At 33.5% G+C, this 18,091-nt stretch overlaps 1 protein-coding gene and 1 long non-coding RNA gene across 9 annotated transcripts in view; one reads left to right on the top strand and one right to left on the bottom strand.

Annotated features, from left to right (window-relative positions):
- The first annotated feature begins 139 nt into the window (after window positions 1–139).
- LOC148783931 (uncharacterized) lies at window positions 140–1,863 on the top strand. Its single transcript, XR_016039693.1, has 2 exons — window positions 140–457; window positions 568–1,863. It is a non-coding gene; the product is annotated as an uncharacterized LOC148783931 (long non-coding RNA).
- A 14,163-nt stretch (window positions 1,864–16,026) lies between these two features.
- Window positions 16,027–18,091, bottom strand: part of LOC18440881 (long chain acyl-CoA synthetase 6, peroxisomal) — a 15,218-nt gene continuing 13,153 nt past the window's right edge. For all 8 annotated transcript variants that reach the window (XR_016039691.1, XM_088845604.1, XM_020671304.2 and 5 more), the window contains 6 exons: window positions 17,937–18,023; window positions 17,289–17,392; window positions 17,107–17,192; window positions 16,898–16,984; window positions 16,691–16,777; window positions 16,027–16,566 (listed from right to left, as the gene is read on the bottom strand). Coding sequence is in view for 7 of the 8 variants with exons in the window: in XM_088845604.1 (XP_088701730.1) it covers window positions 16,465–16,566; window positions 16,691–16,777; window positions 16,898–16,984; window positions 17,107–17,192; window positions 17,289–17,392; window positions 17,937–18,023 (553 nt within the window). In the remaining variant the exon portion in view is untranslated. The remainder of the gene's footprint in view (window positions 16,567–16,690; window positions 16,778–16,897; window positions 16,985–17,106; window positions 17,193–17,288; window positions 17,393–17,936; window positions 18,024–18,091) is intronic.

The following is an 18,091-nucleotide window of genomic DNA, read 5'->3' as shown; positions in this document are numbered from 1 at the left end:
ATATATATATATATATATATATATATATATATATATATATATATATATATATATATATATATATATATATATATATATATATATATATATATATATATATATATATAGAGAGAGAGAGAGAGAGAGAGAGAGAGAGAGAGGGAGATTTCTTTAATTGCAGTGGTGCAATAAGGAATCGACAGAAGTCTTGGACATGGAGCGTGCTTTGTGTTGTTTGCTGACTTTAAGCTGCCTAATCAAACTTTATTCTAAGTTTTATCTTTATTGGAGCCTGCAACACTCAGTTTGGCAGCCATGGATCAAGAGAGAGAGAGGAATTTGAGAAAAACGGTTTTAGAGAGAGAAAATGAAGAAACTGGTAAAAGAGAGACCATTGCAGCTTCCTTAGAAAGCATGTGGCGAGTTTCCCCAGGCCACTGTTCTCGTGTTTATTATGTTCCTGCTGTGGCAATTGAGGGTAGGTGACAATGGAAAATATGATAAATCTCTCTCTCTCTTTCTCTAATTTTTCCATTTCCTGAAATAATCACCGGAATCTGTGTGTCCTGGACTCCTTAACTATTTCAGCACAATTAGCGACAAGAAGAAATAAAAAGGTCAGGGGCCGGCTCTGCGCGCGCCCTTATAGGTGCTGCAAAGGTTAGCTTTTTCATGTCTTCCATATGTATACATACTCTCTCTCTCTCCATGGCTTTCCATATTTATTCTCTCTACCCACGTGAGTCTTCGTCACCTATCTGAAAAATCCATGGCAATATTCTACTGCTTCACTTCTTTTCTCTCACCTGATCAGTGTCGGGTTCCAGTCATGGATGCTACTCATATTTGATCTACATCAATACTACTATTTAATTATTAGGAAAGCCCTGTCCCAAGTAGATCTACATTACATCTCTCTCTAGAATTTAGTTAAGAAAATCATATACTAAGTACAGTGATCTAAGTACCGACTCTAAAATACGAAATGCTCCGTTTGTAGCTGAAAATTATAAAGAAAGTTAACCAACTCAATTTTTTTTTTCAAAATTGTCCCTCCTTTTTAATTTTTAGCATTTTGTTAGTAGGAATCGACCCTTGAGTTAGAGGTACTGCCCTATTAATGAAAAACTAGAAAAAAAAGAAAGGAAGAAATTTGGACCGAGTATTCCATTCAAATCAAAAGATAAGTTTGAAAAAAATAAAAAAGACAATTTACCGACCTATTTTTGTAAATTACCCTATAAACGGAACATTTCATATATTTTTTTAAAAAATAAAATCAGTACGTAAATCACTCTATTAAAGTATTTTTTTGAAAGAAAAAGTCATATACTAAGTAGATCTCTCTCTCATTTTCCTAATTTCTTATTTCACTTTAAGAACCCAAGCACAGTTACTTTAGAAGATGAAAGAGAGAGAAGAGAGAAGTTTAGAGTGAGAGAAAGAGAGTAGGGGAGTGTGTGGCCTGCAATGTGACAGAATGAACAGCTTCCCTTGTTCGTAGAAGTTGCGACCTCCTCCACGTAAGCTCAGCTTCATTACATGCACGTGCAGAGAGAGAGAGAGAGAGAGAGAGCATGAAGCAGGGGGGAAGCAGCTTTTACTTTTCCCAACTTGGCTCATATAATAAGGAGATTGTGAGAGAGGAGAGGAGCAGGGGTTGTCTATTTAGAGGTGCTTCATCACTCACTCATCTCCGTTCCATTCTTATATGCTTCATCATCACTATTTTTGGAATCTTAAATTGAATAATTTGGAGCAACAATAGATTTTCAAATCATCTCAAGGTTTACCGGCTTCCTAACTCTATTTTGGCGTAATTTTGAAGTACATCTTACTTTAAGTGTCGTTTGGGAATCAGTAAATCAATTATATAAAAATAAATTACACAAAAATATGACACTTAATGATAAGGAAATATAAAAATATTATCTTAGATTTCTTAAAAAAATCAGTATATATCTAATATCATTAAATATAAAAATATTATCTTAGATTTCCTAAAAAAATCAGTATATATCTAATAGAGGGTCCCATGAAGGGTGAAAAATCTATTAGACCGTTTCACAGACAATCAGGAGAAATCTTTCGGGTACTTTAACCGCCATAATACGGTAGCCCCATCTTCCGTAACCAACTCCCTTTCAATTTAATAAACCATAAAAATAACCAATATCTCTTTTTGCCAACCGAATCAAACAAATATTTAAACCTCAAAAATCACCTCATCTTCTTCAACTATGAGCTAAAAACCCACAACCTCATCTTCTTCAACGAGTACCTAAAACACCGTAGTACTATCTTTTGACACCACACTTGGAGCTAAAACACTGTAGTCCTATCTTCTGTCACCACACTTGGAGCTACTGTTTATTTCTAGATATCTAAGATTTTTTTTTTTTTTTTCTGTAACTACAGTTGTAGCTATTGTTTATTTCTAGATATCTAAGATTTATTTTTTGGATTCTGCAACCACAGTTGTAGCTATTGTTTATTTTTAAATATCTAAGATTTATTTTTTGGGTTCTGCAACCACAGTTGTAGCTATTGTTTATTTCTAGATATCTAAGATTTATTTTTTGGGTTCTGCAACCACAGTTGTAGTTATTGTTTATTTCTAGATATCTAAGATTTATTTTTTGGATTCTGCAACCACAGTTGTAGCTATTGTTCCAAAAAATAACTGGAGTGGAGCTATTGTTTATTTCTAGATATCCAATATATATTTTTCTTCTGTAACCACGGTTGTAGCTATCGTTTATTTCTAAATATATCAGATTTATTTTTTGGGTTCTGTAACCTAGCTATGGTTACAAAAAATAAATGGATTTGGTTATCTGCTAAGATCAATGTGTTTATTTTTTTTTTTGTTATTATTTGCCAATAAATTCGAAATACTTGAGTTCACCCACATAGAATCGTCAAATCAGTGTGCTCGAATTTTTTTTTTTTTTCAGAACTTCTTAAAATTAATTTAACTCTTCAATCTCCGCCAATGCCCTAACATAATTTCTCCTCTAGTATATCTCATTTAATCATAAAGCCTTCTAGGTTACTAGCGAGATTTTTCCATACTTTGTTTTTATTTTGGATTTTCCTATGGAAGTTTTCTGGAGAGAGATAATCGAAAGGCTTTAGCACAAAAAAAAGAAAACATAAAAAATATGATGGCTTATCATGATAAAAAAATGTTATTTCAAAGTATTAACATCTTGAAAACATCTGATTCCAAATCAAGACGCAAATGCATACAAAAGGTGTGGCTAATTCTTATGCCTGATCCAGTTATAAAGTTTAAGTTACATGGTAATAAGAATTGTATGCTCAACCATGTTTTGGGTATAAAGCCAAAAAAGAAAAAAAAAAAATGTTGATAATGCATTTCTCATATTTATTCTAGACATAGCCAAACAGTAACAATGCATTTCCCAAGTTGCATCTAAGTACTACCCAAACAGTGATAATTTATTTGCAGGTAATGTATTACTCAATAATATATTACACCAATAATATATTTTACAGACAATATATTTCGAGGTATCCAAACGGCCCCTCGTTGACACATTGTACAAACTTCACCCTTATATTAAACAAGTTAATTCCAATCATTTACGCCCTTTACAGTCAAACCATGCATCTCTCCTCACTCCCTTTTATTCATTTATTTTATAGAAAATGGTTTGATAGGGCTGCAGCCCTATCAAAATAAGTAAAGCCTAACTCATCGAAAATTTCAATTCAAGTATTAGAAATCCTTTATATAGATCATCTTGGTTTGAACATTATGATTATGAAAAAAAGGATTTCAATATCTAAAAATAATGTATATTGTAACAATTTATCTAGACCAGTCATTTCACCCTAAAAATAATTGTTCGTAGATCCAAAAGATCTATACTAATTTTTTAGTTTTAAATTTCATTATCGACATTAGAAATTAATTTTAGAACCATCATCAAGATTTTTGTTGCTTTGGACAAAGATTTAAGGTGGGTCTTTATTTTATTTTCAGAAATCCTGGACCTTATACAAAGCTCATCCCTTATTATTTATTGTTTCCCTCTCTCCCCTTATTAGAGAGAGGGGGAGGATTGGTTGAATAGTTCTAATCTACAGTAAATATGTACGAAGCCCGTGAAATCGACTATGTACACCTCCCCTCTCTGTGAGAGAAAGAAAACGGTGTATAATTACATGAAGGGAAAATTTTATATAATGTTGGAACCTTAAAATGTAGAACTACATATGCACCTCAAAAATAAGGAGATGTATGATTATGAAAAATAAAAAGATTTTGGGTCTCGAAAATCATGCATCTTACAACATATTTTCTGCACTGTTCATTCTCAAAATTTCCATATATTTATAGTTCTACTTGATTTTAACTATTTTTAAAATTTAAAATTTTATAATTAGATATAAAATAAGATTTTGAGATAATCCTAGAACTTTTTTACTTCAAAATTACATATTATGATAAAATTTGAAGCTGCACCTAAGTTAGATTGTTTAAGATTGCAACCTTATACAAACCACTCCCTTACGTGAAGCATAGAGCGTATCCGTTACATGGCATAGCAATTCTTGACATCTACTCATTTTGGTATGTAATGTAACTACACGGTTTACAGAAATTTGGGGAAAAAGTGTGGGCATTGTGAGTGAGCCTCGACTCGGAGATGGACTCGGCCCGGCCAAACTAAAAATATTAAAAATTAAAAAATATAAAAAAAATTAAAGAAAGAGAAAAATATGTTTAAAATAAGATTAAACAAAATACATCGAAATGAGATTAAAAAAAAGTAAAAAAATGAATTTTCAAAAAATCAATTTTGATATGGGTATTTTAAAAATAATCTAAAAAAAGAAAAATGTAGACGAAAATACTTTCTAATCTTTACCAAAATGATAGAAAATATAGAAACAATATTACAAATAAATTTTTATTTTTTATATTACAAATAATTTTTTATTTTTTATATTTTTCTGCATTCTCTCGCTTTCAACACTCAACATACAAAAAATCACAACAAATACACGGTCACACACTCTCTCACACACATTTGCTCTCTCTCTAAAAATTGAACCCATCCGGAAACCGGCCAAAGGCCGGGTCGGAGTAACTGGTAAGCCGATCAGTCTAATCGGGCAGTCCTGGCTAGTTCAAATAGTATTACAAAATACAAAAAATTGAAAATAATATGAAAAATATATTTAAAATATGATAAAGCAAAGCACATCTAAATAAAATTGAAAAGTAGTGTAAAAAAAGGATTTTGAAAAATCGATTTGTGCTTAGAGGTATTTTTTATATTTTTCAAACAAAATAGAAAAAACGTAAAATTAAGTATTTATGGCTAAAATACTTTACAATATTTGTCAAAATAATTAAAAACATTAAAAAACACAGTGCAAACAAATCCTTTTTTTTTAAAAAAAAAAAAAACCTTGACGGACCCCCAAAGCTAAACCAGATCGGCCGGCGCAAAATTCCCGTTTGACTGGCCCGTTCCGAGTTGGACGGGCCGAGTTTTCAAAGGTCAATTCACATCACACAACTTTCTCATTGATTACTCGGGAGCTTCAAACACATTTTCAGAATTGAGTAGTAAAAAACCTGTTTGAGTTAACACACTTAAAAAATTGAAGAGAGAACTTCTTGATTTCTCGAAACACTTAGACTGTGTTCCATGTCTCTTTTGTGATTGAATTAAATTTTTCATTGTTTGGGTAAGGCGGTCCATGTCTCTTGTGATTGATTAAATTTTTCATTGTTTGGGTAAGGTTACAGAACTGCTCCCTAACCGCTTAGCAGAAACCGAAATCGAGAAATTTAGAGAGAGAAAGAGGGAGGGAAAACAATGAAAGTTTATTTATTTTTCTTCTTTTTTATTTTTCTAGAGAGAGAGAGGATTTCTCATTGAAGGACAATCCTGATTGTGCTCACGTGCTTCTTATTATGAAAACATATGCTTCGGCTGCCATGGCAACGCATAGGTCGTACTATATACATCACAAGTGCTCTATCTCTCATATATATATATATATATATATATATCCCCAACTCTCTCTCTCTCTTCGTACTATATATGACAAGCGCTCTCTGTCTGATATATATCCCCAACTCTCTCTCTTTCTTTCTCTATCTCTTGTTTCTTTGTTCATATCTAAAATACATGTACCAAAAGGATTGCAACTACCACCCATTTTGGACGAAATTTGTGTTGAATTTCTCCCCTCTTTCTCTCTCTCTATCTTCTCTCCTATCTCTTGTTTCTTTGTTCATATCTAAAATGCATGTACCAAAAGGATTGCAACTACCACCCATTTTGGACGAAATTTGTGTTGAATTTCTCCCTCTTTCATCTGAATTCTTTAAAGAAATATTCCAAATATTTTGATTTGAGCCATGGCATCTTGGTGTTCTCATTAAGGCTCAAAGCACTAGTTCTAATAAACCAAAAGTTTGTACTGGAAGCTGAATCTTTTAGCAAATGAGAAAGAAGATTATACTTTAAAATCTTTTAGAGTAATTTACGTCCGGACATAAAAAAATAGGAAAATACAAAATGGCTAGTTTTGGGCGAAAAATAAACGTGAGGTCGGTCAATCAGCATTTTTTTTTATTTTTATTTTTAAATTGCCCATCCGTCTCGCTTTGGAACTAAGCCCTTCTAATGAAAAAACTATAAAAAATAAAAAATAAAAAACTAACGGTCCGAGGATGGAGACCATGAACTGCTCTAGAACTGAGTCTTAGGCTTAGTCAAGAGAGTAGTACGAGGTCCCCATCCTCAAACCTCTCTTTCTTTCTTTTTTGTGGAAGAAAAGAGTACCCGCTCTTTGAACTAAGCCAGGTGAGCCCTACTAATAGAAGAAAGGAAAAAAAGAAAAAAAAATTGAAGTGGTTTGAGGATGGGGACTTCAGACCTCTCTTTGAATCGAGCCTCGAGCCTTGGGCTCAGTTCAAAGAGCGGTCCGAGGTTCCCATCCTCAAACCTCTATTTGTTTCTTTTTTATGAAAGACAAAAGCCCCGTTCTCTGAATTGAGCCAGGAGAGCCTACTAACAAAAAATTTTAAAAAATTAAAAAACAGGACGAGAATGAAATTCTCAAACCGAGAGGCAATTTTGGAAAAAATAAAAAAATACGGATTGATTGACCTTCTGTATAATTTTTGCCTAAAATTGGCTCGTTTCATTTTTCTTTCTTTTTCTTTCTTTCTTTTTTTTTTTTTTTTTTTTTTTTTTTTTTTTTTTTTTTTTTTTTTTTTTTTTTTTTGTGTTGGCACGTAAATTACTCAAATCTTTATGTAACGTAGCACTAGTATCGTGGTCTTTCGCGTATGTTGACACACTAAGATGCAACTTTTTTACTCAAATCTTTATGTAACGTAGCACTAGTATCGTGGTCTTTGGCGTATGTTGACACACTAAGCTGCAACTTTTTATTACAAGAGGTTAAAAATCTACACATTCTTTTTGTATTTTTCCTTTCAAATTTTGTAAAAGTAATTAATATCACATAAAATTCTATGTTCCTCTTAATGTTTTATGGACTAGTGGCAAATAAAAAGCCAAGAGAGGTCGACATTCCTGACACTCATGTCTATATATCTAAGATTTGTGGGATTCTAAATGATATAATTTTGTCGAAATATCAGAAAACTTTTCACTTAAACGATAAAACAAGCTGTGTAGATCAGGATCCCTAGGTATCTTGTCGTATTTCCCATGCATTGGAAACCTACCTTACTATACCTTATCCTCACGTGCTTCAATATATCAAAATCATGAAAAGCTGTTACTGTGTGGGTCCATAATAATTAGTCTTTTATAAATGTGAGGGCATGGATTTTAGTAAGGCTACCTAGAAGCTTCCATCTAGTGTTAAAAAATAAAAAATAAAAAAATTGTGTAACTCATATAGATCTATTAAAAAAATAAAAAATTAAGTGTTTCAAAAGGCGGACTGCCCGGCGCTTGGGGCCGCCTAGGTGGCTCTGGGGGCAAGCGCTAGGTGGTTCAGGGGCCTGGGCGTATCGTTTAGGCCTAGGCGCCCCAAAAAAAACGGATATCCCTGGGCGCTCGAGAACCCGCCAACGGGCGGAAATACCCCTGGTTGAGGGTATTTTTAGATCATTTTTTTAAGACTAAAGTTGAAAAATTGTGGGTTACTTAAAACCCATTTGAGCCTATTTTAAGGAGAGAAAAAATCCAAAAATAAATTTTTTTTTACTGGGCTGCCCATAACAAAAAATTTCTACTGGACCGCCCAGGTTCTGAGCGGCTACCTAGGTGTTGGGCAGCTTGGACTCCCGACTGCCTAGGTGCCGCCTAGCGCTTTTTAAAATATTGAAAAGTTTACGTAACTCATATAGATTTTAAAAAAATAATAAATAATAAATAATAAATTGTGTAACTCATGTAGATTTGATTTATGCAATCCATGCTCAAAGCACTTAATCTAAGATACAGGAGGAGAGGACTAATTTATTTATTTGTTATTTTTTCTCTATTTTGGTCAATTTATTTTTTATAAGTTTTTTTTTCCTGTATTATACTCCAACATGCCCACGAGGAGCACTTGTTTCTTATGTAAGCCTCTTCTGTGATATTGTGGGAGCACTTGTTTCTTATGTAAGCCTCTTCTGTGATCTTGTGTTTGGGGTGGCAACAAGCTGTCTTTTGTTCTTATCATGTGAAATCATGCAATGTTCTTTTCTCAATTTTAGAGAAAATGTAAGGAAATTTCATCTTTATTTCATGAAAACTTATCATAGGTTGATAAGAAATGCCAAAAAAAAGTACCTAGCCATTCTTTGATACCTTTTCTATGCTATTCTTCTTATTTTTGTCCTTTCCCTTCCCCCTTCTTTTCACTCTTTATGTTTTCCTTTGTTTGTCTTCAGTCGTAAACCTCTTTTTTAATCTTTCCTTTACCCAATGAAGTTACCGTCAACATTAAAAAAAAAAAAAAAAAACAAAAAATTAGGTTCTTGATCCGTGTTTGGCTTCTTTTTCAACCCTTTTTTCTTTTGTTTTCCTTTACTTTTTGGCTGCTGTGCTCCTTTCCTTTACTTCCTTGATTTCTGTCTAGTTTCTTTTCTTTTTTTTTTTGTCTTTTTTTAGTCTTTGTGGTATTGTTTTTGTTTCTTGCATTTTGTTGTGTGGCCTTTTTTTTTTTTTTTTTTTTTTTTTTTTTTGAGTAGCCTCTTTTTCTCTTGCTTATGAGAGAGAGTCTTGATGCTTGACTTTTTACCTCCTATTTTTTACTCCGACTTCTCTCACCATTTAGGTTAATGTCTAAGATAGGATTTTCTCATTAATTGGAGCCATGCAAGGGGACATTTCCATGACTGCAATAAGTAGCTACTTAAGTTAACATCTAAGATAGGGCTGAGCCCACCAGTGGGTTGGATGAGCCCTATCCTATCGGGCGCCTGAAATTTTGGTGGCAAGATGTTTTCCTTTTAGTGAGCGTTCCGAGTTGGATTCCTCATTCTCCCTTCTCTTAGGTTCCTTCTCCCTTCTCTTAGGTCCCTTTTTTTCTACTCGCTCTCTCCTGCCTCTCTTTGGACATTGTTTGTATTGTAGAAATAGTAATAAAAGAATATGTTTCATCGTTGTCAAAGCTTTTTTTCCGAATTAATTAGAGTCGTGAGTACACTAATTTATAGAATCATTGTGCTTTGGTCTTTATTATAGTTAGCAAGCCGGGAATAACAATATATCGGTAAGCTATAAAATAAATATTAAATCAATTTTGGTCATGATTGTGGTAAAAATATAAATTGTTAATATATTTGGTAAATTAAAAATAATGGAAATTTCAAATTTGACTTAAAATAAGCAGAGTGAAAAAATTGGATATGCAAACACGACATGAAATATGTTACAACTTACAAAAGGAGCATCCAATAATTTCATTGCAAAAGTAATATACATTATTGGACAATAATTTTATGTCATGACATGGTAGCATTTATATCCCTACTTGACAAAGCTTTTTTTTCTAAATTTTCATTGAACACCATCACATTGGATGGTCATTTATATCCCTACTTGACAAAGTTTTTTTTCTAAATTGTCATTGAACTCCATCACATTGGATGCTTCCTTCACCCTCATGGAACGAACAATCACATCAACATATAACAAGACCAATAACAAGGGTTATTTAAGTGACATAAGCAAAATAAAAGAATCTTAGTGTAGGTATAAATTTAACAAAAACTCAAAAAGCCAGAAAGTATAAAAAATAGTCTATCCAAATTATTATGTTGTGTAAAAATGATTTATCCAAATTATTATGTTGTGTAACAATGGTTTATCCAAATGATTATGTTGTATAAACCAATGAAAAGATTAAAAATACCAAAGAAAATGAAATCTAATCCTAACTTAGTCATACAGGCAGAAAGCAACAGAAGACTTGCTTGTATCAAGCAAATTTGTGCAATAAAACCCAAGTATTCAAATCATATCTCTAATTCCTAGCTACCTAAATATTCAATTACAAGTAAATCACTCTATTTTACTTTTTTGCAATGATTCTCTTGGTTTTTCAAAAAAAGAAGAATTCTCATTTGGTGACTCTTTGTCTACCTCTTTTACTCTTGGAGGATATTGTTTTTCGGATAATATGTTTTTTCCTTGTTGGATTAAGTTTATTTCATGGGGAAATACAATTTTTTTGGGAGACTATACTTTTGATAACATCTTGTTGAAATTTTTTATTGAACTAATATCTTGGTTTAATACTACTTTAGTAAGCTTTTCTCAAAAACAATTCAGATATTTCATATCAATGAAGATAGATAAGGGAAGTTTCGAAATAGTTTGAATTCTAAACAACATAAAAATATAGGAGTTATTTAGAAAATTTCTTTTAAAAGGATAAAATGAATTTTTATACCAGTTCCATAAAAAATTCTATTTTTTTAGTATATTTGAAAGTTCAAGGTTTTTAATTGATCTTAAAGAAAAAATTGAAAGACCCCTTGTAAGGGGAGACCTACCAAACATGGTATTTAGAAGTGGCATCTAGTCATCTTAAGATATGATTTCCGAGTTCAAGAATTATGTTTAGATGTGGTTTTCATAGGCCCTACAACGTTAAAAGGATAGGAGTAGCCACTAAAGTGGTGAAGGGTCTAGTTCCGTTAAAATCAGTTTAACTGTTAATTGAAACTAGTGATTTAGAAAACAGATCTTTGACTTGGATCAGGCATCGTAAAAACCGGTCCAAATCAATGAATCGGTGGTCCTAAATGTTGTTTTATTGTGAGGAAAAAATAGTGAACTGGCGAAAAATACGTGCGAAAATAATGAATTGGTCAAAAATCTGTCTGGATCAATGAATCAGCCTATTTACTGTAGCAAATCGCTGGTTCTCTTCTAGAGCCAGACGATTTTCTATATATTTATAAAATCAGCACGCTGTAACCAATTCTCGAGCCGGACAGAGCAATTGCATGCCAACCTGCCGTTTTTTAAATCACTTGTTGAAACAGTTTGACCAAATTTTTAAAAAAATATAAAGAAAGTAAACAAATGATTTTAAAATATAAAATATGTTAAAAATTACCTAACTTTATTAAACTGATCTACCCAGTCAAAACTACCCAATCCAATGGGTCAAATATTGGTCTTGGCTAGTTCTCGACCAAATGTGATTTTTACTTCAGCCGTCACCAATCAAGAGTTTGACTTGTCAACTCCAGCCGATCCCTCCTATCCAATCTTGATAAAATGGTGATGCCGCTCTATAATTGAGAAGGCCGCACTCCGATCCCTCCTATCCAATCTTGATAAAATGGTGATGCCGCTCTATAATTGAGAAGGCTGCACTTCAAAACTATATAGCTGGAAAGTTGGAAATTCTTGTAAGGGAAAGTTTATGTAGAGTCCTGGCTCTAAACAATCTAAACCTACTTCAAAAATCACTAGAAGAGGTTGTTTCGACGCTCAAATATCTTCAAATCGATCATCTTGACATTAAGATGCATGATTTCAAGTTTTGAAAATAGTGTATTTTGTAATGCATTTCTGGATCGTCAATTTTCAAGATTTTCAAGTTTTTATAGATATGTCGATCAACACTATTTTTTAAGCTTTAAACTTTATAAACAGATATAAAAATATACTTTAAGGCTATCACAAACATTTCCAATATTGAAACCATATTGCTCGACACTATTTTGAAGAAAGGCTCGAATTTGATTGTTTAGAGCCTAGGCTCTATACAAACCACACCGTTCTTGTAATGATCTCCAAATATGTTTCAGCCCCAAACTATAGAATTTAAAGCTCTATACAAATCTAATGAGTACAAGAAAAACGTGTTGGAAGATTGACCATTGTTAGAGCCAAGCTCCATTTTTTCAGATCTATGATTGCGATGAAGATCAATTTGCAAGTTTTATGCAGTTTTCATGAAGATTCAAGGTGCATTTCCATAAGCCCCAGCCCCACAAAATATCTATGCACCCATTATGTTTTGAAGTCCATCAAACAAGGGTTTTATAGGCTTCTTTTACAATATTTTGGCCAAATAAAAAGTAATTTACTACCGGAAATTTACCTTGTTCCAAACTCCAACACAAACAAGAGGTCAATGCCTTTCAAGTTTCCACACTAAGATGATAGAATAGTGAATGGAGGGGGATGCACGCCAACACAGCACATTACTAAAATAAAAATTCAGCTTATTACGTTGAAAAAGAATTATAATAAGGGTGCAGTTGGCATACGGATGCAAATCATAGGTGTAGAGGTAAGGTATACCTTCAAATTTTATCATGGTATATAATTTTGAAGTAAAATGTTTTTAGAATTATCTCAAAATCTATTTGTATATCTAATTATAAAATTTTAAATTTATAAAAAGGTCAAAATCAAGTAGATCTATAAACATATGAAAATCTTGAAACTGGACGGTGTAGATAATATGTTGTAAAATGCACTATTTATGAGACGTAAAATCTTTTTATTTTTCATAATCATACATGTCGATGTCGAGATAATCAATCAAACGGTTTTTCAACATGAAAACGACCTTTTCCGATGGATTTTTGAGGGGCATATGTAGTTCTACATTATAAGGTTGCATCCTTATACAAACGTTTTCCTTATAATAAATATAAAGAACACAAAAGATAGTTAAAATTGTTAACCAATTTTGTTATTGGCTGCGGTTTGTATATCAAGTCTCAACCTTAAATAATCAAAGCACGGTGCATCCCTGAATCTTGTTAATAAAAGCAATTCTAGTAATGGAAACCCTTACGATAGCCTAGAATCTATTTCGGCTCCTAATTATGAAATTTAAAGTTTTAAAAGTAGTGCAAATTAAGCAGATCCATAAATATTTAATTTTTTTTTAATGTACACGATTTAGATAAGGTGTTACAAGATGCAATAGTTTAAGGACTTGAAATCTTTTTTCTTTTTTTTTTTCACATCTATACATCTCAAGATCGAGAGTATCAATTTTAGGGTTTAGGAAGTCCAATCAAATTTTGAAAATAGACGGTTTTGATATGGTGTTACAAGATGCATTAGTTTTAGTACTTGAATTCCATTTTTTTTCTATATCCATATATCTCGAGATCATGATGATCAATTTTAGGGTCTTACAACATCAACCTTTTCCGGTGGACTTTTGAGGTACACCTTCTATAGCTTAAGGTTGACACCTTATATAAACTTCTTTTTTTTTTTTTAAATATGATATATCCCATGGTCATTTAATACACAAATTAAAATTTAGGAAAACTACATATAACCCCCAAGACCATACTTGTCATGCAACTTATCCCCTACTAGTCTTTTCCCTTCACTTTTTCCTCCAAACAATGTTGTCTAGCCAATATCCCCCAACCATTCCAAAATTTAAAAAAAAGGCAAAACTATCCTTACTTTACCCTTTACCTCTCACCTCCCTTGCTTTACCCTTTACTTTTTACCCACGCCTCTCTCTCTCTACCATTCCCCACAAAACCTAAAAAATTACTCTAAGAAGACCCACAGTCCACATATGCACTCACGGCCCAAGCTCCCTCCCTCTTCCTTGCGCTCTCTCCCGGCTTGAGCTCTCTCTGGTTCTCCTTATTATTAGCTAATATATAACACCACCCAAAAGCAAAAAAAAAAAAAAAGAGGTTGAGGGGTAGAGAGAGAGAAAAGGGTCGGCAATCTATGAGGGCAGTCCAGAAGAAAGAGTTTATGGAATAACAGCACTCCGGTATTGTGTAAGTGCAGTCCGGCAGTGGAACACTTTGGAGTCACAAGGCTCCGGTACTATGTAAATGCAATTCGGCCGTGGAACACTCTGGAGTCACAGGGCTCCGGCACTGTGTAAGTGCAGTCCGACAGTGCAATTTTTGGAATATTGGGTGTCATAATGTGATGGTGCGCTCCGGCAATGTGCTACTGAGGTCCAAAAGTCAATGTCAAATCTGACCAAATTGATTTTTGTGTACGGGAAGAGCATTCCCATCTAAAAAAATGAACTTTTTGCTTCGGGGAGGTATTTGCATAGAAAGTTTATTTTGGGAAAAAAATGAGAGGAAAAGTTAGAATGGGGGTAAGTTGCATTAAAAGTATAGGCTTTGGGGGTTTTTTGTAATTTTTTCTAAAATTTATACATCTTCAATTTAAGTTAGTGCTTTAAAAATCTTCAATCTAGGTCAGGATCGAGAGAAAATAAACTTAAGTGTGCTAACCATGTGCAGCATTAAACCAATACAATACTTGTTAGAAAGTACAAATCGGCTCAAATAGAAGGCGGATAAAAGGTAAGGAGTCAACCCAAAAGGACATTGTTGAAAATATTGAGAGAAAATACAGACTCATGGCCTGACCAGAAGTATAACCCTTGATAAAACAAAATGACGGCCAAAATTCATTTAACCACCCCAAATAATTAACCCCTGATAATGATAAAAGTCCAATTACAATCTAGGCCATAAGCTTTTTAGACTCCACCATAAGCACAAGTTATTATTTTCCAATTCTCTTGTTTACAATAAGAGAGTGACCCCCATGGAACCTTTTCATAAAGGGCACTCAGCTTTTTCTTTCATTAAAAAAAATTGTTTGGATTTCTTGGGACAAGCTTCAAGGGTTCCACTGTCGAACTCCCCCACGCAAACTGATGTCTACCACCAGGCAAAGCGAACTACATCCATCTCTGAAAGAAACAAATTTCTAGAGGGATTGTATACTATGAGATCATTTATCTTTGAAAATTGTTTTGTGAGTCAACGGACTCACTAGCCCACACAATCACAAACATCCATTTTTAAGATCAACATCCACAACTAAAGATTCCTATCCAATGGATAGAAAAACATTCTAATAAAAATGTTCTAAAATTTTATTTTATTTTATTTTATTTTTTATATTCATGATCATCATAGTGTAGACATGGATCACTACAAATTTGGATCCAAGACCGATACAAATAATGAGGGTTTAAGGGAACCCGCATGGAAATAATATGACTCAAGGAACTTATAAAAACCGGATCTTTTATTTTTAGTATAAGGAGATCACTATTACTTTTAGCCGCCATTGGATGTGATATCGAATAGAATAAAATGTGTCACAACATCCAACAAATTTTTAGTTTTGGACCTTGAGCCTAATAAACAACACATATTCAACCAACCGATTTCAAATCTAACGGTTAATGATGATTGTGACTTCCCTATATTAAAAGTAAATAGTTTCATTGTATACATTTCTATTTCTAAATTATATACTATGAGACCATTTATTTTTAGTACAAAAAGATCACTATCACTTTTAACCATTGGAAGTGAAATCTAATAGAATAAAATGCATCACAACATTCGAAAATTTTTATTTTTGACTTTGAGCCTAAACAATGGCACATCATCAACCGCCCGATTTCAAATCTAGTGGTTAACGATAAATGTGCCCTCCTTATAGAAAAAATAAATGGTCTCATTGTGTATATTTCCATTTCAAGATTATACACTAAACAACCATTTATTTTTAGTACAAAAAAATCAATCACTTTTACCGAGTAGATATGAAATCCATTAGAATAAAGTAAAAGCAACAGTAACATATTGTCGTAGCGCTATTGCTAGATAAGTCCAAATAAGTCTATAAATTTATAGGACAACCTACATATTGAAAAGGCCACCTTTATTTGATTTTAAGCCAAGACGGCCTTTACATTCCTGAAATAATTAGGGCGTTTAAACCCTTTATGCCAAGGAAACCTAGAAAAGTAACCCGTCCTTGTACAGATGGGTGGAGGGAAATAATTTGAAGGATACTCGCTTTCATCTCCTCTTCCTAGTTTGGAAAGACTCGCTTTCTTTCTTTTTTCCTTCTCTCTTGATCATATACTAATAAAAGGATTCAAAAAGGCTTTTTTTTGCATTACGTGAAATGGACCAATTTATATATCCATAATTTTGTAAGAATACCAGGCCCCTCTCGTTCATTAAAGGGAAGCTTTTTGAGGTGATGACTCCACCTTGGAAAGCTCAGCATACATGTCGGATATGACCTTCGCAAAATAAGCCTTAGCTTGTGGCCTCTTAACCTATCAAAGAGAAACATAGAAGGGCCCTTTAGATTTTCTTTTCTTTTGAATACCCTTCTATTTCTTCTTCTTATTGTTTGTTTGTATTTCTGAAGTCTCACAAGGAGGGGCAGGAAATGCTTACCTTAAGTGTTGGGGTTAGGAGCCCATTCTCAAAAGTGAATGGTTCAGGCACCAAGGTAACCGCTTTCACAAACTCAAAGCCTCTCAACTGAATGATAACAATGGGTGAACTTCAATTGTAATGCTTGCACCTGTGCGTGCACAAGAGAGAGAGAGAGAGAGAGAGAGAGAGAGAGAGAGAGAGAGAATTGATTTTAATCAAGGTTACCTGAGCTTCTCTTCCAGTGGCATCCATGTCAGCTAACACAGCTGCCCTTGCTCCGGGATCACGGCATAATTGTCTCACATCTTCATACTGCAACACGTGCACGTGAGAACAACAATAATCTCTCTCTCTCTCTCTCTCTCTCTCTCTCTCTCTCTCTCTCTCTCTCTCTCTCTCGGCTTTCATTTCCTGTAAAAAACAAAAATGACCACCTTGATTCCTGCAGAAGCAGCCCAAGCCTTAAGAACATCAAGCTCCACTGCCACTACTGCCACCAAACTGGAGTTAAGGCTATCACCTGTCAACAAGGAACCATCAGAAACCTTCAAGACGAAAACCTATCACCAACCATCCAAAATAGAGAAGCTTATCAACATAGATTCGACGTTCATACCATAAACAAAACACTGGCCAACAAACTTGCACTTAGCATAGACATTCTCAATCTTTTCGGGAGCAATGTACTCTCCTTGTGCCAATTTAAAAATATTCTTCTTCCTGTTAGAAATGCAGTATGATGCCCACATCAAACCATAAGTGATATTTGTCAAAATAGACCCAAGGAATTAACTACTTAAAATTTTTCTCATGTTTTAATTTAATTTCAAAATACACTTTAAAATATACATAATTTTGAGTTGGAGTAGTAGAAAAAGTGAAAAATGTTAAATAGTTGAAAATTGAGGTGTATTTTGATAAATTTCCAAATCTGTAATAACTAAAAGCAAATGTAGACCAAAGTCCAATGCCTGCCATAACCATCTGGTGGACAGATAGTTGTTTATGGAGAGAGAGGGCAAGATCCCCAAGAAGGCCAGAACATCGCACGCCCCAATGGTTTGATCCATAATCCATCAAATCCTCATTATTTCTTCAGATGGTTATATCCACAATGGACAATGGTTTTCCATGACCCTATGAACTCATACTATACTTTCCATAACTGAAGTAATTAATATTTAACAAAAGAGAATGCCGTATGCAACATGGACCCTAGGAAGGTTTTCCTCCAATTATGCTCATAGTTATTGGCAAAACATACCTATCTATAATCTTTAGACGCCCACCATCTATCCATGACCCTATATCTCCAGTGTGCAGCCAACCTTCCTTGTCGATGACCTCCTTCCTGATGATTTCATTAAGAGTCAGCATAATTGTGAAGTAGTCTTAAAACCTTAAAATATCTAACTTAGC

This window comes from Amborella trichopoda, chromosome 1 (genome assembly GCF_054954075.1).
Source record: "Amborella trichopoda isolate Santa Cruz 75 chromosome 1, AtrichopodaSantaCruz75HAP2 v2.0, whole genome shotgun sequence".
Lineage (NCBI taxonomy): Eukaryota > Viridiplantae > Streptophyta > Magnoliopsida > Amborellales > Amborellaceae > Amborella > Amborella trichopoda.
This window is presented reverse-complemented; position numbering and strand designations above follow the sequence as displayed.